Here is a 25,867-nt window from a genome sequence, read left to right as displayed (position 1 = left end):
TTTCTTATATAAAATGAACAAACATCACCTTAATTGTTGGTCTTATTGACCTGTTTCTTCTGGCAGGGTGTGTGGCTCCTACGCAGACATGAATTCAGGGACCCTTTCAGAGGCTATGATGGACTTCACTGGAGGGGTTCACATCACATTCAAGCTCACTGATGCTCCACCAAATCTGTGGGACCTCCTGTTCAGAGCTGCCAAGTCAAAATCGCTGATTGGCTGTGGCACACCTCAAGGGGTAGCTTTGATTAAACTTTGAACAAAATACTTCATAGGGCAGGTAGCCTAGGGGTTAGAGTGTTGGGCCAGTAACTGAAAGGTTGCTGGATCAAATCCCTATTTTTAAAAATGTATTTTACCTTTATTTAACCAGGCAAGTCAGTTAAGAACAAATTCTTATTTTCAATAACGGCCTAGGAATAGTGGGTTAACTGGCCTAGGAACAGTGGGTTAACTGGTCTAGGAACAGTGGGTTAACTGGTCTAGGAACAGTGGGTTAACTGCCTGTTCAGGGGCTGAACGACCTGATAAGGTAAAAAGGCAAGGTAAAAATCTATTGTTCTGAACAAGGCAGTTAATCCACTGTTACCCAGTAGGCTGTCATTGTAAATAAAAATGTGTTAAACTGGCTTGCCTTGTTATTTTTCCTTTATTTTACTAGGCAAGTCAGTTTAGAACAAATTCTTATTTTCAATGACGGCCTAGTGGGTTAACTGCCTGTTCAGGGGCAGAATGATAGATTTGTACCTTGTCAGCTCGGGGATTCAAACTTGAAACCTTTAATTTCTAGTCCAACACTCTAACCACTAGGCTACCCTGCCACCTCTACACTCTAACCACTAGGCTACCCTGCCACCTCTACACTCTAACCACTAGGCTACCCTGCAACCTCTACACTCTAACCACTAGGCTACCCTGCCACCTCTACACTCTAACCACTAGGCTACCCTGCCACCTCTACACTCTAACCACTAGGCTACCCTGCCACCTCTACACTCTAACCACTAGGCTACCCTGCCACCTCTACACTCTAACCACTAGGCTACCCTGCCACCTCTACACTCTAACCACTAGGCTACCCTGCCACCTCTACACTCTAACCACTAGGCTACCCTGCCACCTCTACACTCTAACCACTAGGCTACCCTGCCACCTCTACACTCTAACCACTAGGCTACCCTGCCACCTCTACACTCTAACCACTAGGCTACCCTGCCACCTCTACACTCTAACCCCTAGGCTACCCTGCCACCTCTACACTCTAACCACTAGGCTACCTGCCACCTCTACACTCTAACCACTAGGTTACGCTGCCACCTCTACACTCTAACCACTAGGCTACCTGCCACCACTAGGCTACCCTCTCTAACCACTAGGCTACCCTGCCACCTCTACACTCTAACCACTAGGCTACCTGCCACCTCTACACTCTAACCACTAGGCTACCCTGCCGCCCCTACACTCTAACCACTAGGCTACCCTGCCACCTCTACACTCTAACCACTAGGCTACCTGCCACCTCTACACTCTAACCACTAGGCTACCCTGCCACCTCTACACTCTAACCACTAGGCTACCCTGCCGCCCCTACACTCTAACCACTAGGCTACCCTGCCACCTCTACACTCTAACCACTAGGCTACCCTGCCACCTCTACACTCTAACCACTAGGCTACCCTGCCGCCCATACACTCTAACCACTAGGCTACCTGCCACCTCTACACTCTAACCACTATTCTACCTGCCACCTCTACACTCTAACCACTAGGCTACCTGCCACCTCTACACTCTAACCACTAGGCTACCCTGCCACCTCTACACTCTAACCACTAGGCTACCCTGCCACCTCTACACTCTAACCACTAGGCTACCTGCCACCTCTACACTCTAACCACTAGGCTACCCTGCCACCTCTACACTCTAACCACTAGGCTACCCTGCCACCTCTACACTCTAACCACTAGGCTACCCTGCCGCCCCTTAAATAAAGGTTACTTTTTTTTTTTTTTACACGTGTGTTATTAAGATACCGCAACTCATCCAGTGATGTCAATAACATATCTGTAGAGTAATATGAGACGTGGCGTAGTTTAACTTGTAAACACAAAAGAGACGAAGGCTGTGTTCATATTGGGTCATATTTTGTGACTGAAACCTCTGTTGTGTTAGGGTCCAGTTACTTCACTTTATAATTCCTGTAATAACCTGTGTCTATTGTTCTGTAGGAAACATCAGCAAACACGGTGGCCCCCAACGGACTAGTGAGGGGTCATGCCTACACCGTCACAGGGGTCAAACAGGTACTGTATGGAACTAACAATCTGAGAGAAATGCTTTGGCAATATCTAGTTCACCCTGGAGGGATATTGGAGCGTTTGTGTGGTATGATTTTTTTTGCGCAACCCAAAATGAACCCTTTTCTTGATGTTCATTCTGGTTTCTTCCACAGATCATGAGCCAAGGCATGCTAGTGAATCTGATCCGCCTCTTCAACCCCTGGGGCCAGGGAGAGTGGAAAGGAGACTGGAGTGATAAGTATGTATTTACAGTATAGTCTGACTGTGACCTGTCATCACACCCATTGTCTTCAAAAGGTCTTTATGAAATGTCAGCTAATCTCCCTTACCTTTCACATTGTATTCAGGAGTCACTCACAAGCAGTTTTTACATTGTATTCAGAAGATCTTTATGCAATGTCAGCTAATCTCCCTTACCTTTCATATTGTATTCAGGAGATCTTTATGCAATGTCAGCTAATCTCACTCACCTTTCACATTGTATTCAGGAGTCACTCACAAGCAGTTTTTACATTGTATTGAGAAGTCACTCACAATAGATTTTACATTGTATTGAGAAGTCACTCACAAGCAGATTTTACATTGTATTCAGGAGTCACTCACAAGCAGATTTCACATTGTATTGAGAAGTCACTCACAAGCAGATTTTACATTGTATTGAGAAGTCACTCACAAGCAGATTTTACATTGTATTGAGAAGTCACTCACAAGCAGATTTTACATTGTATTGAGAAGTCACTCACAAGCAGTTTTACATTGTATTCAGGAGTCACTCACAAGCAGATTTTACATTGTATTGAGGAGTCACTCACAAGCAGATTTTACATTGTATTGAGAAGTCACTCACAAGCATATTTTACATTGTATTCAGGAGTCACTCACAAGCAGTTTTTACATTGTATTGAGAAGTCACTCACAAGCAGATTTTACATGGTTGTCTCTTGTTTTGTGTTTGTAACTTGAAATGACACATTTCTAGTTTCCCTAAAGCTAATTTACCCCCCCCCCCCTGTTCTTGAAAAACAAGTTGTTCTGTCAACAGACTGATAATCCAGTCTAAGCATTACATTTTCACTCAGATGACCTTCGTGTAAAGGTACTGTATGTAATGGTACTGTATGTAAAGGTACTGTATGTAAAGGTACTGTATGTAATGGTACTGTATGTAAAGGTACTGTATGTAAAGGTACTGTATGTAATGGTACTGTATGTAATGGTACTGTATGTAAAGGTACTGTATGTAAAGGTACTGTATGTAATGGTATGTTCCTTCATGTAAGGTCATAAAAGTCTGCCAAATATTTGCATACAAGCAAGGTTTATGGTTTTGCTTTTACTCTTGAGCTTGCTTACGATGTAGCTGTCTGTGACTAACAGCATAACATTTGAAAACTACTTAAGACACTCTAACCACTAGGCTACCTGCCACCTCTACACTCTAACCACTAGGCTACCTGCCACCTCTACACTCTAACCACTAGGCTACCTGCCACCTCTACCTCTAACCACTAGGCTACCTGCCACCTCTACACTCTAACCACTAGGCTACCCTGCCACCTCTACACTCTAACCACTAGGCTACCCTGCCACCTCTACACTCTAACCACTAGGCTACCCTGCCACCTCTACACTCTAACCACTAGGCTACCCTGCCAACCACTAGGCTACCCTGCCGCCCTACACTCTAACCACTAGGCTACCCTGCCACCTCTACACTCTAACCACTAGGCTACCCTGCCACCTCTACACTCTAACCACTAGGCTACCCTGCCACCTCTACACTCTAACCACTAGGCTACCCTCCCACCTCTACACTCTAACCACTAGGCTACCCTGCCACCTCTACACTCTAACCACTAGGCTACCCTGCCACCTCTACACTCTAACCACTAGGCTACCCTGCCGCCCCATTATATATCTGTTGATGTATAACATTGACTTTCCTGTCAGGTCTTCCATGTGGCAAACAGTGAGTCCTGACGATCGGAAGATGTGTCTGTCAGTGGAAGAGGATGGGGAATTCTGGTAAACCATATTATAATGCAGAAATGTGTTTTGCAGACCTTGCTAATAAGTGCAACTGACACATGCAGCATTTCAAGGGATGATATTTCCACACCTTATCGGTCACAACTTTGCTTGTCTTCTCAGGATGACAATGAAACATTTCTGTGAGCACTTCGTAGACGTGGACATCTGCTGTCTGTGCCCTGATTTTCTTGATAGCAACTCCACTTGTCATTGGACCCCCTCATTCCATGATGGCAGATGGGTTGCAGGAACCACTGCTGGTGGTTGCATGAATTTCCCAAGTAAATCTTACTTGACACGGAATTATATGCAGTTCATGATGACTACAACATTTCCTGAATCTACAAAATATCCATCTTTTTTTTATCTCCCAGACAGCTTCTGGATAAATCCCCAGTATCGGGTGAAGATTGGGGGATTGAGCGGTGTCTGCTCTGAGACACAGGGCGACAACAACATGTTGGTGTCTCTGATGCAGAAGCCTGACAAGAGAAACAGACGCCTGGTCAAAAGTCTCCACATCGGCTTCTCCATCTTTGAGGTCCAGTGCCCTTCTTTGGTGAACACGTTTCATCAACCATATCACACTTCTCATATACGACCCACATATTACACCTCTCACACACGACCCAGATGATAAACCATATTACACCTCTCACACACGACCCAGATGATAACCCGTATAACACTTCTCATATACGACCCACATATTACACCTCTCACACACGACCCAGATGATAAACCATATCACATCTCTCACACACGTCACCAACGACCCAGATGATAAACCCGTATAACACTTCTCATATACGACCCACATATCACACCTCTCACCAACGACCCAGATGATAAACCATATCACACCTCTCACCAACGACCCAGATGATAAACCATATCACACCTCTCATATACGACCCACATATTACACCTCTCACCAACGACCCAGATGATAAACCATATAACACTTCTCATATACGACCCACATATCACACCTCTCACACACGACCCAGATGATAAACCATATCACACCTCTCACCAACGACCCAGATGATAACCCGTATAACACTTCTCATATACGACCCACATATCACACCTCTCACCAACGACCCAGATGATAAACCATATCACACCTCTCACCAATGACCCAGATGATAAACCCGTATAACACTTCTCATATACGACCCAGATGATAAACCGTATAACACTTCTCATATACGACCCACATATCACACCTCTCACCAACGACCCAGATGATAAACCCGTATAACACTTCTCATATACGACCCACATATCACACCTCTCACCAACGACCCAGATGATAAACCCGTATAACACTTCTCATATACGACCCACATATCACACCTCTCACCAATGACCCAGATGATAAACCCGTATAACACTTCTCATATACGACCCAGATGATAAACCCGTATAACACTTCTCATATACGACCCACATATCACACCTCTCACCCACGACCCAGATGATAAACCCGTATAACACTTCTCATATACGACCCACATATCACACCTCTCACCAACGACCCAGATGATAAACCCGTATAACACGTCTCATATACGACCCACATATCACACTTCTCACCAACGACCCAGATGCACTACATTTGCTGCAGAAAATGTGTATTTCTACAAAGAAACTGAAATGTTTTTTTTTTATCATTAAAACATAAAAAAAATATGATCTAGACACAATTACCCAATATGAACCTACAAGTATAATGTCATCCCATAAGAGTAAATTCAACAGTCCAGATATGCTATTGTTCCTGCTATTGAATTGTATATGTTTTACTTTCTACAGGTGTCTGACCAAGTAAGCCACTTTTATACATCATTTTCACACACACAGTTATACAGGAGCTAACAAAATACACTGTTGCTCTAGATAGGCCTGTGCATTCTCCTTGGTCTGTGGTTTCTGTTGTACTATGGTTGTGCAACCTGGTCTCAGAGCATTTCGCATTATTCTGCATGTAAATCTGAGACAACCCATTCATTATGATATGTTACTTTTGAACTGCAAACTACTTTACAACTACTTAGCATGTAGCTAAACCTTCCCCGAACCCTAACCTTTAACCTAACTCCTAACTTTAACCCTAATCCCTAACCCCTAGCCTAGCTAACGTTAGAGAGTTAGCTGATGTTAGCCACCTACCTAGAATTCACTACAGATTGTACGTTTTGCGAATTCTTAACATATAACATGAATTGTAATTCGTAACATATCATACGTAATGGACCTCCACTAATTTACACATACCATACGAAATGTAACATATCACACTAAATGGAGTGTCTCAGATCTACTTATAGAATAATACGAAATGCTCTGAGACCAGGTTGGGTTGTTGCACAACTATTATATAAAATATATACGACCAAGTAGCTTTGTTTAATTGTTGCATTACGGTTCAAAAGTAACATTTTACAAAGACATATTTTAGCACAGCCTTTTTGTAATTTGTGGTTTTATTGTGATCTCAGTTCAAAGGACAGAGTGGGAAGTTTCCTGCCTCCTTCTTCAACAGCAATGTGCCTGTCGCCCAATCGAAGAACTACCTGAATGCTCGGGAAGTGATGGAGTTCTTCAAGCTGAAACCTGGTGAATACCTGATCGTGCCATCAACCTTCAAACCAAATGAAACCGCCTCCTTCATCCTGTCCATCCTCTCCAAGGCAGAGACCCACATCCAGTAAGCACAGCCCCACCCCATAACGACATAAATAATAACGTAATGTCAGGGTTTTTTTCTCAATATTTTTAAAATATGTTTTTTTTTTATATAGTCTGTGATCATAGCTAACATTAGGTCTCACTATAATTCATGTATTCCTAACAGAAACAAAACGGTACATATTATTTTTCCCTCAGTGAAAACTCCAATGACCAAGATATGGAGGATATCCTGTTTTCCCCGAAAACGCCAAAGGTACTTAAGGGCCAAAAGTGTTTCATCCCTCATATTTATTATGTAGGTGTATTTTAATGTAACACTGGTATTGCTTTGCTTCCATCTCATTTATAACTCACTAAAACACCATTTTAATTATTTTTTTTAGCACACATCTACAGACACATTTGAATACAACGGAGGAGATGTGGATGACAAAAGAACTCTGTTTCAGAAGTATTCTGATGAGGCAAGTTCAGATTATTTTGATTTAGTTCAAGTTCAAGCATTGGGCCAATTAAAATTGTTGACGTAGTTGCACTTGATCAAAGGCTACATGTTAGCTGTTCCCATTACATAATCTGGCATATTTAGCCCTTTTGCTAACCTCACCAGGTGGCAGTGTTTATATTCGGTTCAAAATTGACACTGGTAAATAAAGAATCGACACTACTAGAGGGTCACATACATTACATATACGTGTAGGCCACATTTACATGTACAACATTTTATAACCATCTATTTCGTCACGTATGCGTTATATGACTCAAGGATCAACAGTGGCGTGTTTTTTTTTCCTCTAATAAAAACCTTGCCCCGAATGGGTTACGAACTCACGGCATCTCAAGGCATCTTGGCTTACCACCTTAGTGAATCACACCACCAATTAGTGATAGCAGTAAGAGGTACATTTGACAAGATCTTGAGCCTTTTAAAACATTTTTTTTTTACAACATATACGGATCGAAACGTACATGTTGTATCATCCTCCTACATCTTTACTGCTGTGGAAGCACATGGATGTGTGTGGAACGGATAGGCATCAACGTGGCATTTTGTCATGTATGTAAAAACGAGCTTTGTCTAACATAATGTTAGTAAAGTAGTCGGGTCATGGATGCAATGACACTTGAGACAGACCAAGTGAATATGAACGAAAGTAAACCTTGAATTTGGAAGTTTAAATACAGTATATCCCTCCGGTTAGGCAGGTTTACCTATTTAAACAAATGCCATTTATTTGTGTATACATTTTTTGTACGGTCCAGTGTAGTCAAAAACATGATTTGTGTTTTATCAGAGAGGAAAGAGTTACTACACGCAAAATGTGTCCGCGAGAGATAAGCGCTTTTATGAATGGAGGTCCATGAGAGAGTATCGATTTACGTGAGGTTTATTAGATTGATGTCGTAATTTTTTTAGGCTGTTTCAAATGTACTGATGATGTACCCTTAGTACGCAAAGCATTATAAACACCTGCTCTTTCCATGACATAGACGGACCAGGTCAAAGCTATGATCCCTTATTCATGTCACCTGTTAAATCCACTTCAATCAGTGTAGATGAAGGGGAGGAGTCAGGTTAACGAAGGATTTTTAAGCCTTGAGACATGAATTGTGTAAATGTGCCATTCAGAGTTTGAATGGGCAAGACAAAAGATTGAAGTGCCTTTGAACAGGATATGGATAGTAGATGCCAGGTTCACCGGTTTGTGTGTGTCAAGAACTGCAACGCTGCTGGGTTTTTCATGCTCAACAATTTCCCGTGTGTATCAAGAATGGTCCACCACCCAAAGGACATCCAGACAACTTGACACAACTGTGGGAAGCATTGGAGTCAACATGGACCAGCATCTCTGTGGAACACTTAACACCTTGTAGAGTCCATGCCCTGATGAATTGAGGTTGTACTGGGGGGAAAAAAGGGGGTGAAACTCAATATTAGGAAGGTGTTCCTAATGTTTTGTACACTCAGTAAGTGGATGCATGCGGCATTCCCGCAACATTGTGGAAAAACGACTTAGTTGAGCCTGTTGTTCACACACCTATCTGCCCTGTTATTGGTTAGAATGATCCCAACTGATCTTGCCTGCCTTCAAACATTGAGGACATGTCTTTCCAATGTTGGAGCGGTCATTCAGATATCTTGTCAATATAATAGATCATCTTTAGTTTTATATATATTTCCAAACTATGATGTTGAAATAATACTGTGAAATTGTGAAAATGAAGATAAGGCTATTTTACTGTAAGAGCTGTTTAAAAAGGCCTATAGTGACATCACCAGGTGGTGAATTAGTTAATAGACCAATAAGAATGAGACTTCCAAACCTCTCTGCCAATAATAGCTCGTTTTTTGTTTTCTCCTCCTCAGACAGTCATTACAAAACATTTGCTTGAGAAATTGCTATTTGCTAAAAAGCTATTTTCGTTTATTTTTCATTTTAATTTAAAACAATCACAGTAAGGTACTGAATTGTTACACAGAAATGATTTGATATTGAGAAAAGAAACTGCTGCATTGTCTCTTTTTAAGATCTTTGAAAGGTTGATGCGGAATTTGTTTCAGGAAATAATCACACCCACTTGACGAGATTAGTATACGGCTAAATGTGCCAGATTATGAAATGGGAACAGCTAACATATAGCCTTTGAACTACTTCGACGATTTTAATAAACTGATTCTTAAACTTGAACTAAAGCTTAGACTTTTTATAATTTTCGCAAGTATGGCCCCATTTTTTTAAACTAATAATTAAAAAAAAAGATAACAGTATACTTTTCTTTTTACTAAAAAGTTTGAGGAGGTGAATGCTGAACAGCTTCAGAGCTGTCTGAATGAAAATCTCATCCAAGGTATGTAAAAGAGAAAATCTATTGTAATTTATAGTGTTGGGCACTGATATGGAAAATCTATTGTAATTTATAGTGTTGGGCACTGATATGGAAAATCTATATCGATATTAGTAGCATTTTTTAGAACCAAAATCAACATCTTAAACGGTTTGAATAAACAACACTGCAACTTCCGCGGCTTTATGGAGTTCAGACAACTGCTTGCCGATTGGGCCAGGTGTGAATGTCCTGGGCGTCTAACCTACCCAACCAGTAGGAAGGCCGTTGATAGCCCATCAGCAGACACTAAAGTACGCTATAAATTGAGAGCATGTGAGAAGGTTTTGTGCACGCAGGAACAGTCATGTATTTTTTATTTTACATAATGTAGGTTAACAGATATCACGTTATTTTTTTTGCTCATATCGATATCGTATTGAATAATCGATATTGATGCCCACCACAAGTTCTGAATAAAATCAGGAGTTTGTACACTGAGAATTGTTTAAATAAGTATGGTTTTCTAATGTGCCATCTTTTCCCATTTTACACAGGAAATGCAAAGAAAACACAAGGCTTCAGCTTGGAGTCCTGTCGCAGCATGTTGGCCTTAATGGATGTATCCTTCATGAGCTTAGTGACAATCTCCCATTATGCTTTCTGTCGTGAAACATCTTGAACACTACTTTACAAGAGTACATTTTAACACTGCCATGTAACAGTGAAATCTGTGAATTAATGTATGAGTCTCTATGGTGAGAGAGAGAGAGAGAGAGAGAGAGAGAGAGAGAGAGAGAGAGAGAGAGAGAGAGAGAGAGAGAGAGAGAGAGAGAGAGAGAGAGAGAGAGAGAGAGAATTAGTTTCATTTTTCATTTTCATGTAATCTGAAAAGCAGTTTACAAACCCAGCAATCTGAATTGGAAAGGGAAAATACCGCAAATCAAGTTACAACAACATAAAACAGACCACAAACAAACAGCGTTATCCCAGGTCAAAATGTCAACTTTTTTTAAAATCTGTCCTTGGCTATTCCCTTACCAAATTTGTTTGGCCCACTATCTCATTTTGATATCTGAAAATCCTCACGACCCAAATCAATGCAAAAATGCTTTATTTAATTAACTGCCAATGTTAACTTATATTTTGATTGGGGTGTATTCATTCCGACGATTCTGTTAGAAAAACTTTTCTTAAATGGAAGCAAGCGAAATAAAATGGGGATAAACATACCTGAATTTGTCCAATAGAAACTTCAATTTGCTCACTATTGATTATTACTCACTAACGAGTACACCCTAGATCAGCTAGATGCAGGCAAGCGTGTGCAAGGAGGTATTGAATGTGTCACTGTCTATCACCTTGATTATTTACATCTTGACCTGTTTGCACCTACGTTTTAAACTTGCATTCATGAGCTTGGTTGTATCAACCTCATGATGGGTATAGAGAACAGTAGAGTATCATGCAGGAGCCTAAACCTATCAATGTTACAGTGAGCTGGGTGAACGGAATATGAATGACAGTTATCCAACATGCTGTAATAGTAATAAGGCCATGCTCATATGAAAAATAGCATCCTCCCTCATCTTAAATGGCACCAACCGCCACTGCCGTGAATGCATTTGGTCACATGATCAGCTGTTTGATTTCACTTACAGTCTTGTCAACTGAGCCAGGATCAGAGTCAAACGGATTGGGAAGTAGGTCCCAAAGTGCTCTTCCAAGCATTGGAGGTGAGCAGTCCTCAGTGGTGTGGGGACAATTACTGATGCTGTTTATGTTAGAAACATGCACAGCCGAGGGAAAGTTCACTTTTGAAAGATGCTCTCTTCAATAAGAATGATTTCCTTTGAATCCAATGATTCGGTCACTCATCTGGCCTTAATGGCCATGTACTCTTATAACCTCCACCCGGCACAGCCAGAAGAGGCCTGGCCACCCCTCAGAGCCTGGTTCCTCTATAGGTCTCTTCCTAGGTTCCTGCCTTTTCTAGGGAGTTGTTCCTATCCGCACTGCTTCTACATCTGCATTGCTTGCTGTTTGAGGTTTTAGACTTGGTTTCTGTATAAGCACATTGTGACATCTGCTGATGTAAAAAGGGGCTTTATAAATACATTTGATTGATCAAATGTTTTTGTATTTCCCCTGCATGCTTGAGTTCAGTTCGTTCAGTTTCCAAATATTTCTGTCATCCTCTGATCCCAAATCTGCACATAGTGTTGTGAACAGGAATACTTGTAATGGATGTAGTTTTACAATGGAAGTTACCTGCTGCAGTACATCTCAGAGTAATGTGCTCAACTCTTTTGGATGTCAGTTGCTCTCGGTGTGTCATATAATCCATCCATATGGCAGAGGGAGACACATTCATAACTAGAGTGCAGAGGTCTGCATCGCCGTCCCGCCATAGATCAAATCAAAGAAATCGAATCAAATCAAACTTTATTTGTCACATGCGCCGAATACAACAAGTGTAGAACCTTACCGTGAAATTCTTACTCACAAGCCATTAACCAACAGTGCAGTTCAAGAAGAAAATATTTCCCAAATAAACTAAAGTAAACATAACTATAAAAAAGTAACACAATTACATAACAATAACGAGGCTATATACAGGGGGTACCGGTAACGAGTCAGTGTGGGGGGGTACAGGTTAGTCGAGGTAATTTGTACATGTAGGTAGGGGTGAAGTGACTATGCATAGATAATAAACAGCGAGTAGCAGGAGTGTACAAAACAAATGGGGGGAGGGGGAGGGGGTCAAATCAAATGTATTTATACAGCCCTTCGTACATCAGCTGATATCTCAAAGTGCTGTACAGAAACCCAGCCTAAAACCCCAAACAATATAATAGTAATAGTCCGGTGGCCATTTGATAAATTGTTCAACAGTCTTATGTTTTGGGGGTAGAAGCTGTTAAGGAGCCTTTTGTCCAAGACTTGGCGCTCCGGTACCGCTTGCCGTGCAGTAGCAAAGAAAACAGTCTATGACTTGGGTGACTGGAGTCTCTGACAATTTTATGGGCTTTCCTCTGACACAGCGTATTATATAGGTCCTGGATGGCAGGAAGCTTGGCCCCAGTGATGTACTGGGCTTTACGCACTACTCTCTGTAGCGCCTTACGGTCAGATGCCGAGCAGTTGCCATACCAGGCAGTGATGCAATCAGTCAGGATGGTCTCGATTGTGCAGTTATCTGACAAAGGTACGGATGGTAGTTTCTGTGCCTCTGCCTCCCTACACATTTGTTCACCATATAATTTGCGGACGGTAATATTAAATTCTCTGTAATAGTGTGTGGTTTCATAGCGTAGTGAGCCTAGCCATTCACCGTGAGAATGATTCAAGTGCAACGGTCAAGTCCAGCCTTGTCCCATGATCTAAGGGCACTCTCTGGTGGAATTGTATCTAAAAATGTTGTATTCTGCCTTTGTAGATTTCCTTAATAACCATTCCTTCTCCAGACATCAATCACTGGAAAACTGAACGTTGCAGAATTTCTACGTCTATGGAGAAAAGTTACAGTGTACAAGGTAAATTAATTAGCAGGTCTGTGGCAAAAACTCTATCGGGTTATAAATATATTATTATTATTATTATTATTATTATTATTATTATTATTCTTCTTCTAATTTTCCCAGTACGGTTTACCTGAAAGTATTATTTTTATGTTCTTACATCATCCAGGACATCTTCTTCCGCACAGATGTAGACCGTTCTGGAATGTTGTCATTGAGTGAACTGAGGAACGCAATCATGGCTTCAGGTAACGTTTGACATGACAAACAAACAAACCAAAATAGATTTTTAGGGCCTAGTGTAAAAATCGGGAAAACTTAACATCAGCGCATGATTTACGCGCAAGCCGGAGTTCGGATAATCAGGTTAGCAGTCTGTCCATTAAATCTGTAATAATCCAAACTGATGTGATGGGCTATAGCGTAACTCCAACCAGAGGCCTTCACAGTGTCATGGAGCTGTTCTGAAATGGACCTGGGGCTTTCCCCATCCAAGTTTTTAAAAACATAGAGACCCGTTCTAAATGGACCTGGGGCTTTCCCCATCCAAGTTTTTAAAAACATAGAGACCCGTTCTAAATGGACCTGGGGCTTTCCCCATCCAAGTTTTTAAAAACATAGAGACCCGTTCTAAATGGACCTGGGGCTTTCCCCATCCAAGTTTTTAAAAACATAGAGACCCGTTCTAAATGGACCTGGGGCTTTCCCCATCCAAGTTTTTAAAAACATAAATGAGACCCCCATCCAAGTTTTAAAAACATAGAGACCCATTCTAAATGGACCTGAGGCTTTCACCATGACCTGGGGCTTTCCCCATCCAAGTTTTTAAAAACATAGAGACCCATTCTAAATGGACCTGAGGCTTTCCCCATCCAAGTTTTTAAAAACATAGAGACCCATTCTAAATGGACCTGGGGCTTTCCCCATCCAAGTTTTTAAAAACATAGAGACCCATTCTAAATGGACCTGGGGCTTTCCCCATCCAAGTTTTTAAAAACATAGAGACCCATTCTAAATGGACCTCTTTCCCCAAATTTTTAAAAACATAGGACCTTCTAAATGGACCTGGGGCTTTCCCCATCCAAGTTTTTAAAAACATAGAGACCCATTCTAAATGGACCTGGGGCTTTCCCCATCCAAGTTTTTAAAAACATAGAGACCCATTCTAAATGGACCTGGGGCTTTCCCCATCCAAGTTTTTAAAAACATAGAGACCCGTTCTAAATGGACCTGGGGCTTTCCCCATCCAAGTTTTTAAAAACATAGAGACCCGTTCTAAATGGACCTTCTAAATGGACCTGGGGCTTTCCCCATCTTTCAAGTTTTTAAAAACATAGAGACCCATTCTAAATGGACCTGGGGCTTTCCCCATCCAAGTTTTTAAAAACACATAGGACCTGACCCCCATCCAAGTTTTTAATGGACCCATGGGGCTTTCCCCATCCAAGTTTTTAAAAATAGAGACCCATAGGACCTGGGGCTTTCCCCATCCCAAGTTTTTAAAAACATAAGACCCATTCCAAATGGACCTGGGGCTTTCCCCATCCAAGTTTTAAAACATAGAGACCCATTTTGGGGCTTTCCCCAAAAAAAACATAGAGACCCATTCCAAATGGACCTGGGGCTTTCCCCATCCAAGTTTTTAAAAACATAGAGACCCATTCTTTCAAATGGAAATGGACCTGGGGCTTTCCCCATCCAAGTTTTTAAAAACATAGAGACCCATTCTAAATGGACCTGGGGCTTTCCCCATCCAAGTTTTTAAAAACATAGAGACCCGTTCTAAATGGACCTGGGGCTTTCCCCATCCAAGTTTTTAAAAACATAGAGACCCGTTCCAAATGGACCTGGGGCTTTCCCCATCCAAGTTTTTAAAAACATAGAGACCCATTCTAAATGGACCTGGGGCTTTCCCCATCCAAGTTTTTAAAAACATAGAGACCCATTCCAAATGGACCTGGGGCTTTCCCCATCCAAGTTTTTAAAAACATAGAGACCCATTCCAAATGGACCTGGGGCTTTCCCCATCCAAGTTTTTAAAAACATAGAGACCCATTCCAAATGGACCTGGGGCTTTTAAAAAACATAGAGACCCATTCCAAATGGACCTGGGGCTTTCCCCATCCAAGTTTTTAAAAACATAGAGACCCATTCCAAATGGACCTGGGGCTTTCCCCATCCAAGTTTTTAAAAACATAGAGACCCATTCCAAATGGACCTGGGGCTTTCCCCATCCAAGTTTTTAAAAACATAGAGACCCATTCCAAATGGACCTGGGGCTTTCCCCATCCAAGTTTTTAAAAACATAGAGACCAAATGGACATTTCCCCATAAAAAAACATGAGACCTTCCAAATGGACCTGGGGCTTTCCCCATCCAAGTTTTTAAAAATAGAGACCCATTCTAAATGGACCTGACTTTCCCCATTTTTTAAAAACATAAATGGACCTGGGGCTTTCCCCATCCAAGTTTTTAAAAACATAGAGACCCATTCCAAATGGACCTGGGGCTTTCCCCATCCAAGTTTTTAAAAACATAGAGACCCATTCCAAATGGACCTGGGGCTTTCCCCATCCAAGTTTTTAAAAACATAGAGACCCATTCCAAACGGACCTGGGGCTTTCCCCATCCAAGTTTTTAAAAACATAGAGACCCGTTCCAAACGGACCTGGGGCTTTCCCCATCCAAGTTTTTTAAAACATAGAGACCCATTCCAAACGGACCTAAGGACAACTAGACCAGTTCCGCACAGACCTGGTCAGATCCAGACCCGGTCCGATCCGAGTGAGGGAAGCAGTAGAAAAGTCAATTTTTTAAAGCTACTTTATTAACCACAGCTGATAAAGCGCCAGGGAGAGGAGGTAGGGAGAGCTCTAGCAGAGGCCATGCTGTGTGGGATAATATGAGTGTGAGCGAGTGACACTGGTGCAGGGAGGAGGGAGAGAGGGAGAGACAGCAACCAACCAAGCTGACTCGCGCTATAGTAGATTAATAGCTGCCCATAGCTAAATTATTTATCATCCAATACGATTACATAGTACCTGTCTTGACTCCACACTGCATACATTCTCTTTCTCTCGCTCTCTCAGAACCATGTGTGGTAGGTTTGAAGCCTGTCCTCTCATACAGAATGTACATAACAGATTTTAGGCACTTACGGCTGATTATGGTTTTACAGCTTTTTACTGAGAATTTCTTCCCACAATAATGTTAGGGAGCTTAGATGTTATTTGAGGAAGTGGAATTTTCCTGTGTTGAGGTAATATGTACATTTAGGTAGAGTTATTAAAGTGACTATGCATAGATGATAACAACAGAGAGTAGCAGCAGTGTAAAAGAGGGGGGGAGGGGGGAATGCAAATAGTCTGGGTTGCCATTTGATTAGATGTTCAGGAATCTTATAGCTTAGGTGGGTAGAAGCTGTTTAGAAGCCTCTTGGACCTAGACTTGGCACTCCGTTACCGTTTGCCGTGCAGTAGTAGAGAGAACAGTCTATGACTTGGGTAGCTAGCGTCTTTGACAATTTTTAGGGCTCTCCTATGACACCCTCTGGTATTAGAGGTCCTGGATGACAGGAAGCTTGGCCCCAGTGATGTACTGGGTCATACACACTACCCTCCGTAGTGCCTTGCGGTCGGAGGCCGAGCAGTTGCCATACCAGGCAGTGATGCAACCAGTCAGGATGGTCTCAATTGTGCAGCTGTAGAACCTTTTGAGGATCTGAGAACCCATGGACCCAGTCCATGGGTCTCAGTCTCCTGAGGGGGAATAGGTTTTGTCGTGACTTCTTCACGACGTTGAGGGAGAGGTTGTTGTCCTGGCACCACACTGCCAGGTCTCTGACCTCCTCCCTATAGGCTGTCTCATCTTTATTGGTGATCAGGCCTACCACTATTGTGTCATCGGCAAACTTAATGATGGTGTTGGAGTCATGCCCGGCCGTGCAGTCATGATTGATCAGGGAGTACAGGAGGGGACTGAGCACACACCCCTGAGGGGCCACTGTGTTGAGGGTCAGCGTGGCGGATGTGTTGTAACCTACCCTTACCACCTAGGGGCGGCCCCTCAGGAAGTCCAGGATCCAGTTGCAGGGGGAGGTGTTTAGTCCAAGGGTCCTTAGCTTATTGATGAGCTTTGAGGGCACTATGGCGTTGAACGCTGAACACAAGTTGGCCCATTGTCTGGCATGATCGGCAACATCTGTATTTTTACAGGGGCTAGTTTTGTTCTTTGAACCTTCCACACTTGTGACCTTCAATTCAATAAGTTGCCTCATTCCTGTCACAACATCCATCATAATTTCACTCACTGCAGATACCTCTACTATTAGGGTAAGACTAAACATTAGTCCAGTTACGTGACAGCTGATGTGTGAGATGTGAACCCAGTCTGCCTCTCCTCTCCTCTACAGGGATCAGGGTGGGTGATGATATGTTAAACCTGATGGCTCTGCGCTACGGTGGATGTTCTGGAATCATCAGCCTGGAGACTTTCATCAGCCTCGTCCTACGCATGGACTGCATGGCCAGTAAGTACACAACTAAACAATAGTTCACAATACATCTTTGTGCATGCACACAAGACACATTCCTCATTATGTCTGTCATGGCACTCGCAGGTTTGATCTTAGTTAGTTTGCTATATCAGTGCCCCCCCCCCCCAACCGTCCTTCAGGGCACGTTTTGGTTTTTACCATAGCACTACACAGTTTATTTCAATAATCAAATAATCAACGGGGGGCACGACCGAGTTTGGAAAACCCTGATCTAGAAAACTAATTAGGATCACCCTGTGAGTGCCATGGCAGACATCATGAGGAATGTGGAAACCCTGTGCTAGATGAGGGTTTGAAGCCACGGTACTGTGTTTATCTGCATTGTATTATAATGTAATTCGTGTCCTTCTCAACAGAAATATTCAGACAACTCAATGATGGAGGGGTCATATCTCTTCAAGAGAATGAGGTAATGAACAGTTAATAAAGCTACTTCATCACCAGGGGTTTTCAACTCCAGTCCTACAGTACGTTTTGAACCTTTGAGTGTATGCCAACGTTATGAGATGACACACCTTTCTAGTTGTCAAGACAACGGAGAACAGCGCAATTTTTTAAATTTTTTATTGCATTTCATTTGGGGACATTTCTTATTGGAAAGAGGTCCACTCAGAGGTCAAACCTAACTTGATACTATTATATACACTTAATATACACTACATGACTACATGAGGCTTCTTGATGTTTCTTTTCTTCCAGTGGATGTACATCTCTATGTATACGTAAACCGAGGAACAAATAGAACGGACAGAAGACTGCAGTTGGAATCCGTGAGATTTGGAAGAGAGGGGGGGGGAAGCGTGCTGAGGTGATGCTTTGCTGGACAAACCATTCCTGTGCACTGCGGCAGTTTCGGGGTGATTTGTTGCACTTTGAGATGTGATGCTCCTGCAGTTAAAAGAGAACAGTCAAACGATTGGGTGCTTTAGCAAGTGACTGTACTCTGGTTGAGTGATGGGTTCATAGGCTATAAAACATAATGGGTTACATTCTGGTACACATCTGGTACATTATATTTTATATCTGTTAATGTGGTAGTTTGTGTTTTTGTTTCTGGGAATATACTGTAAGGGTTAGTAAGGTCCTAACTGTATATGAGTAGGGCAGTGGTGTCCATCTCTAATAGTTCTGCTACTTGAAAAATAAAACATTTCATATGTAACCTTTAAATTAACTAGGCAAGTCAGTTAAGAACAAATTCTTATTTACAATGACAGCCAACACCGGCCAAACCCAGGAGGACGCTGGGTCAATTGAGCGCCGCACTATGGGACTCCCAATCACAGCCGGTTGTGATACAGCCTGGATTCGAACCAGGGACTGTAGTGCCTTAAACTACTGCGCCACTCGGGAGCCCACTACTGTAGGTGTTCCGTCTTTTGGTCCAGCCCTGCACTAACACAAGTGATTAGACTGACGGTGGTCCAGACTGAGGATCACCTGGAAACAGGTGTGTTAGTGCAACAAAAAACAACATAGAATAACTAGACTATTAACTATTCAAAACTCAAAACTTTTTGTCTATACCAGCAACGAACATCCATTCGATTTTATAATTGCCTAGTAGTGTATTCTCTGCATATTTAGATTGTCTACTAAACTTTCATTATCCATGTAACCGTGGTGATATATTGGTTGTTGGGTTTTATGTTAGGGTTTTTTTGTTCAATAGAAATGTAGTCAAACACAACTTCTCCTATGATGGTTTGAAGCAATGTTCTATTGTCTACACAAGTATTGGATTATTAATGTGAATAAAAACTAAAAGGGGGGGGGGGGGACTCCTTGTTCCACTCTTTATAACACCTTCATTGTATTGCCCTGTATTCATTAAACAAGGTTACATGCTATTAAATGAATATGTCATCCAGGGAGATTCTAAATGGACACAAGCTTTGACAACGGACTTTAAATCAAATTATTCCTGCTGTGGTTTGTTGCTCGAAACCAGAGAGCGAGAGGCAAAACGAGTGTTCACTCTGCCCAAAATCTGTCCATGTTAAGTAGATCATTAATTATTATCCGGTTGCGGATTTTCTGGAAACTGATTTGCCGATGCTATTGATATGGTGATTTGTGCGCATGTGCAGGATATTTGTTTCTGTTGCCTACAGAGCTGCTGCTTCGTGCTCCAGCCTAAGCTAAATAAAGTCTTCATGTTCGACCTATGCGTTCCATGCCTCAAGTGCGATTTCATGTTGTTTCATGTTGTAGCCTACACAAAAGACATGATCGTCATGTTTATACACACTTTGTTGTAACAGTATATTTTGGCAAGTATATCAAACATGAGCCGCTCCTACACGCCCTTCTGGAACGCGCACGCCACAGCTCGTGCAGGGCTACATATATCAAACACAAGCGAGACACATCCAGGCAGTGAAAATGTCGATTATTTTCTCATTGTCATTGCAAATACAAGTATTTTTCTTCCCAGCAACTCTCGCTACGATATGGCAGCATAACTATGAACAATATCATCACAGATATTAGGCAGTCTAAAGCGGTAAGTTGACAAATGACATAAGGAATAATAACGCGCCAGGTGGTGAGATAATAGAGCCATGTGATGATAGGACCGTTTTACTTCAGAGTTCTCCATAAACGACGCCCCATTGGGCAGAGCTTGCCATTTTGCACTGGGACAGTTTTAATAGGAGAAAAAATAAACTCTAATTTTACAATGTGGTCCACCGTGGTTCTGTGTAGCCTAGTCATGCTAATATATTTGAGACCAGTTCATTTCGTAGTTGACTTAAATAAGTACAATATTTTGAATAGTAAACAGAGAAACAACAATGATTCTAGACAGTTACAATTTACTACCTACATTATTGGGATCATCTAGTTAGCACCAGTGTTTGGAATATATTAGAAACACAGAAATAAATGGTGTTCTGTTTGAACATATGGGCCTTTCTGAGAATAGGAAATCCAGTTTTCTGCCTGAGTGTGGCGCTGTTTGTATAATTTCTCTGGAAAATGAATTTACAGGTACACAGCTCTTGATCTGTTATCCTACCTACTACTGCAACAACTTGTCAGTTATTTTCCCTGACCATTAACATTGGCTCTATATCCATTGTGACCATTAACATTAGCTCTATATCCAATGGTGACCATTAACATTGGCTCTATATCCAATGTGACCATTAACATTAGCTCTATATCCAATGTGACCATTAACATTAGCTCTATATCCAATGGTGCCCATTAACATTAGCTCTATATCCATTGTGACCATTAACATTAGCTCTATATCCATTGTGACCATTAACATTAGCTCTATATCCAATGGTGACCATTAACATTAGCTCTATATCCAATGGTGACCATTAACATTAGCTCTATATCCAATGGTGACCATTAACATTTGCTCTATATCCAATGGTGACCATTAACATTAGCTCTATATCCATTGTGACCATTAACATTAGCTCTATATCCAATGGTGACCATTAACATAGTCTCTATATCCAATGGTGACCATTAACATTAGCTCTATATCCAATGTGACCATTAACATTAGCTCTATATCCAATGGTGACCATTAACATTAGCTCTATATCCAATGGTGACCATTAACATTAGCTCTATATCCAATGGTGACCATTAACATTAGCTCTATATCCAATGGTGACCATTAACATTAGCTCTGTATCCATTGTGACCATTAACATTAGCTCTATATCCAATGGTGACCATTAACATAGTCTCTATATCCAATGGTGACCATTAACATTAGCTCTATATCCAATGTGACCATTAACATTAGCTCTATATCCAATGTGACCAATAACATTGGCTCTATATCCAATGGTGACCATTAACATTAGCTCTATATCCAATGGTGACCATTAACATTAGCTCTATATCCAATGTGACCATTAACATTAGCTCTATATCCAATGTTGACCATTAACATTAGCTCTATATCCAATGTGACCAATAACATTGGCTCTATATCCAATGGTGACCATTAACATTAGCTCTATATCCAATGGTGACCATTAACATTAGCTCTATATCCAATGTGACCATTAACATTAGCTCTATATCCAATGTGACCAATAACATTGGCTCTATATCCAATGGTGACCATTAACATTAGCTCTATATCCAATGTGACCATTAACATTAGCTCTATATCCAATGTGACCATTAACATTAGCTCTATATCCAATGTGATCATTAACATGGGCTCTATATCCAATGGTGACCATTAACATTGGCTCTATATCCAATGTGACCAATAACATTGGCTCTATATCCAATGGTGACCATTAACATTAGCTCTATATCCAATGGTGACCATTAACATTAGCTCTATATCCAATGTGACCAATAACATTGGCTCTATATCCAATGGTGACCATTAACATTAGCTCTATATCCAATGGTGACCATTAACATTGGCTCTATATCCAATGTTGACCATTAACATTAGCTCTATATCCAATGTGACCAATAACATTGGCTCTATATCCAATGGTGACCATTAACATTGGCTCTATATCCATTTTCCTTCTCCCAATGTATGGATTTACACATTTCTTCTCATCTCAGGGATTTAACCACGGTATAAAATATTCAAGTCAATGCTTACACCCATCCAATGCTTGGATATCGATGAGGAGAGGGATGGACAATTGGTATGCATGCAGCCATTGATTTCAGTTGGCTTCATCAACAGTTTAAAATGTGTCCCAAATGGTGCCCTATTCCATGTACATAGTACACGAATGTAGAGCTCTGGTCAAAAGTAATGCATTATTCAGGGAAATGTTATACACATGCCGTCTGTTGATCCCTACTCTGCCTATTGTAAACCATTTCTCCATTCCATTCACCCTGTTACACAAATGAAGGGGAGCGGTTGTGACTAAAATTGATGTAGTAAATTACTTTTCCTGTCAATGACTTTATTTGATAAACTTCCTTTATTGTGTGTGCGTGTGTGTCCCTTTTGAAGGTTTAATAAAACCATCATTCAGCCAAGAAATCCATCTTTTCATTGATGGACTATTCAACCGACTGAACAGTCTTGTACCAATGAGATTAATTGTGGGGCTTGCGACGCAAGAGCCCCAGCTTAGATATTCGACATACTTCTTCTCATTCTTCTTCTTCTGCGCGCTAGAAACGCAGCTCGATATTCAAAACGTCCCGGAATGGTCTCTTTTAAACTTTTCTACTTTATAATTTTTTGGGGGCCTAAATCCGCTTTCATTTCATCAACATTCTAAAGATCCCCATTGTGACATCATCACTTCCAACTTGTCATTGTCTTTGAGACAAATCAGCTAATTTTTCCACTTTGCAACAACTCAGACAAAAAGCAAAAAATGTATATTCGGATGAAAAGTTACAGCAGTTTATGTAACAGCACACAGCATGGAACAGCCTTCATTTCTCAGAACAAGAATAGACTGACAAGTTTCAGGAGAAAGGTCTTTGTTTCTGGCAATTTTGAGCTTGTAATCAAACCTACAATTGCTGATGCTCCAGATACTCAACTAGTCTAAAGAAGGCCCGTTTTATTGCTTCTTTAATCAGAACATAATTGCAAAGGAGTTTTCTAATGATCAATTGGCCTTTTAAAATGATAAACTTAGATTAGCTAACAAAATGTGCCATTGGAACACAGGTGTGATGGTTTCTGATAATGGGCCTCTGTACGCCTATGTAGATATTGTAGACAGTCACTTACAACATGAATAATGTCTACACTGTATTTCTGATCAAGTTGATGTTATTTTAATGGACGGGGAAAAAAAGCTTTTCTTTCGAAAACAAGGACATTTCTAAGTGACCCCAAACTTTTGAATATACAAGCCCTGAAACAACAATGAAGTTTTAAGAAAAATACGAGTTAAGAAAATTTAAAATAGCAATAACGAGGCTATATACTGGGGTCAATGTTTACTACAGGTTAGTAGAGGTAATTGAGGTAATATGTACAGTACATGTAGGTAGGGGTACAGTGACTATAAAATAGACAGTGAGTAGCAGCAGCGTAAAAAAGGTGGGGGTGGGGTCAATGCAAATAGCCCAAGTAGCCATTAGATTGACTGTTCAGCAGTCTTATGGCTTGGGGGTAGAAGCTGTTAAGGAGCCTTTTGGACCTAGTGTAGAAGAAAAAGGCCATTCTGCTCCTCTCCTCTCTAGAGTCCTTCCTCCCAGACAGTTCTTGGAGCTTGCTCAAGCACAGAGTCATTTACGACCCTGTGGCACCAGGCCACATCTGATAAGGTCTCAGCCTGGCAGATCCTCACACAAGGCTGGAGTGAGAGGGTGCCGTAAACATTGATCATTTGTCAATCCAAGTAATAAGTGTTTCTTTCTCTCTCCAAGTAGTGAATGTTTAAGTTTATATCGAGGCTGTATTTATAGCCTTTATAGACATGGTGTAAGTAAAATGCCCTTTGTCATTGATTCATGTACGTATACAGTACCAGTCAAAAGTCTCCAAGAAGGAGAGTGATGGTGCTGCATCAGATGACCTGGCCTCCACAATCACCTGACCTCAACCCAATTGAGATGGTTTGGGATGAGTTGGACCACAGAGTGAAGGAAAAGCAGCCAACAAGTGCTCAGCATATGTGGGAACTCCTTCAAGACTGTTGGAAAAGCATTCCTCATGAAACTGGTTGAGAGAATGCCAAGAGTGTGCAAAGCTGTCATCAAGGCAAACGGGTGGCTACTTTGAAAAATCTCAAATATAAAATATATTTTGATTTGTTTAAACACTTTTTTGGTTACTACATGATTCCATAAGTGTTATTTCATACTTTTGTTCTCTTCACTATTATTCTACAATGTAGAAAACATTTTTTTTAAATAAAGAAAAACCCTTGAATGAATAGATGAGTCCAAACTCTTGACTGGTACTGTATGTATATTTTATAGTTATAACCCTTAACTAATACTGTTTACATGTGTGAATATCATTGTCTTATAGAACCACAGCAATAAGATTCCAAGTATCTTTCAGGTTACCAAACACAGCTGTGTGTGTGTGTGTGTGTGTGTGTGTGTGTGTGTGTGTGTGACTGTGTGACTATCAAGAGTACCGTGATGGGCCTGAACATCATGTTCTAACCAGAAAGCACTATAGAGGACAGAACCACACCAATCAGTTGTACAGTAAGTATATAACGGGTGAGGACATTCACAGCCGACCACTCAGACGGGTGAGGGCAGCCGACTGCTCAGACAGGTGACGGCAGCCGACTGCTCAGACAGGTGACGGCAGCCGACTGCTCAGACAGGTGACGGCAGCCGACTGCTCAGACAGGTGACGGCAGCCGACTGCTCAGACAGGGGAGGACAGCAGACAGGTGAGGGCAGCAGACGGGTGAGGGCAGCCGACCGCTCAGACGGGTGAGGACAGCCGGCCGCTCAGACAGGTGAGGACAGCCGACTGCTCAGACAGGTGAGACGGCAGCCGACTGCTCAGACAGGGGAGGGCAGCCGACTGCTCAGACAGGGGAGGGCAGCCGACTGCTCAGACAGGGAGGGCAGCCGACTGCTCAGACAGGGAGGGCAGCCGACTGCTCAGACAGGTGAGACGGCAGCCGACTGCTCAGACAGGGGAGGGCAGCAGACTGCTCAGACAGGGGAGGACAGCAGACTGCTCAGACAGGGGAGGGCAGCCGACTGCTCAGACAGGGGAGGGCAGCCGACTGCTCAGACAGGTGAGGGCAGCAGACAGGGGAGGACAGCCGACTGCTCAGACAGGTGAGACGGCAGCCGACTGCTCAGACAGGTGAGGACAGCCGACTGCTCAGACAGGTGAGGACAGCCGACTGCTCAGACAGGTGAGGACAGCCGACTGCTCAGACAGGTGAGGACAGCCGACTGCTCAGACAGGGGAGGACAGCCGACTGCTCAGACAGGTGAGGACAGCCGACTGCTCAGACAGGGGAGGGCAG

At 42.0% G+C, this 25,867-nt stretch overlaps 1 protein-coding gene and 3 long non-coding RNA genes across 44 annotated transcripts in view; 1 reads left to right on the top strand and 3 right to left on the bottom strand.

Moving 5' to 3' along the window:
- The window catches only part of LOC118368033 (calpain-1 catalytic subunit), a 29,957-nt gene extending 9,860 nt beyond the window's left edge, over positions 1-20,097 (top strand). Inside the window, exons 6-21 of the mRNA XM_052496398.1 lie at positions 67-241; positions 2,229-2,303; positions 2,453-2,538; positions 4,251-4,325; positions 4,452-4,612; positions 4,706-4,890; positions 6,839-7,047; positions 7,227-7,284; positions 7,415-7,495; positions 9,824-9,881; positions 10,415-10,479; positions 13,325-13,393; positions 13,548-13,626; positions 17,790-17,906; positions 18,290-18,342; positions 18,633-20,097. Of these exons, the coding sequence (XP_052352358.1) occupies positions 67-241; positions 2,229-2,303; positions 2,453-2,538; positions 4,251-4,325; positions 4,452-4,612; positions 4,706-4,890; positions 6,839-7,047; positions 7,227-7,284; positions 7,415-7,495; positions 9,824-9,881; positions 10,415-10,479; positions 13,325-13,393; positions 13,548-13,626; positions 17,790-17,906; positions 18,290-18,342; positions 18,633-18,659 (1,573 nt within the window). The 3' untranslated portion in view covers positions 18,660-20,097. The remainder of the gene's footprint in view (positions 1-66; positions 242-2,228; positions 2,304-2,452; positions 2,539-4,250; positions 4,326-4,451; positions 4,613-4,705; positions 4,891-6,838; positions 7,048-7,226; positions 7,285-7,414; positions 7,496-9,823; positions 9,882-10,414; positions 10,480-13,324; positions 13,394-13,547; positions 13,627-17,789; positions 17,907-18,289; positions 18,343-18,632) is intronic.
- On the bottom strand, positions 872-4,268 carry LOC127915825 (uncharacterized). 11 transcript variants are annotated; one of them, XR_008092376.1, is made up of 5 exons: positions 4,174-4,268; positions 4,009-4,074; positions 3,858-3,923; positions 1,556-1,654; positions 872-1,222 (listed from the first exon to the last, which is right to left on the bottom strand). It is a non-coding gene; the product is annotated as an uncharacterized LOC127915825 (long non-coding RNA). The 11 variants fall into 11 exon arrangements; XR_008092374.1 differs by having other exon boundaries at positions 4,141-4,257; XR_008092377.1 differs by lacking the exon at positions 4,009-4,074.
- LOC127915823 (uncharacterized) lies at positions 5,007-6,128 on the bottom strand. 3 transcript variants are annotated; one of them, XR_008092365.1, is made up of 4 exons: positions 5,797-6,128; positions 5,537-5,693; positions 5,096-5,461; positions 5,007-5,049 (listed from the first exon to the last, which is right to left on the bottom strand). It is a non-coding gene; the product is annotated as an uncharacterized LOC127915823 (long non-coding RNA). The 3 variants fall into 3 exon arrangements; XR_008092364.1 differs by having other exon boundaries at positions 5,537-6,128; XR_008092366.1 differs by having other exon boundaries at positions 5,564-6,128.
- LOC127915826 (uncharacterized) lies at positions 13,638-17,781 on the bottom strand. Of its 29 annotated transcripts, none has more exons than XR_008092381.1 (7): positions 16,102-17,781; positions 15,827-15,991; positions 15,487-15,651; positions 15,061-15,445; positions 14,444-14,663; positions 14,180-14,399; positions 13,638-14,073 (listed from the first exon to the last, which is right to left on the bottom strand). It is a non-coding gene; the product is annotated as an uncharacterized LOC127915826 (long non-coding RNA). The 29 variants fall into 29 exon arrangements; XR_008092391.1 differs by lacking the exon at positions 16,102-17,781 and adding an exon at positions 15,992-16,099 and having other exon boundaries at positions 15,827-15,936; XR_008092408.1 differs by lacking the exon at positions 16,102-17,781 and adding an exon at positions 15,992-16,099 and having other exon boundaries at positions 15,827-15,881.
- Positions 20,098-25,867: the final 5,770 nt, after the last annotated feature.

The sequence above is a fragment of the Oncorhynchus keta genome, chromosome 35 (genome assembly GCF_023373465.1).
Source record: "Oncorhynchus keta strain PuntledgeMale-10-30-2019 chromosome 35, Oket_V2, whole genome shotgun sequence".
In the NCBI taxonomy this organism is placed as follows: domain Eukaryota; kingdom Metazoa; phylum Chordata; class Actinopteri; order Salmoniformes; family Salmonidae; genus Oncorhynchus; species Oncorhynchus keta.
This window is presented reverse-complemented; position numbering and strand designations above follow the sequence as displayed.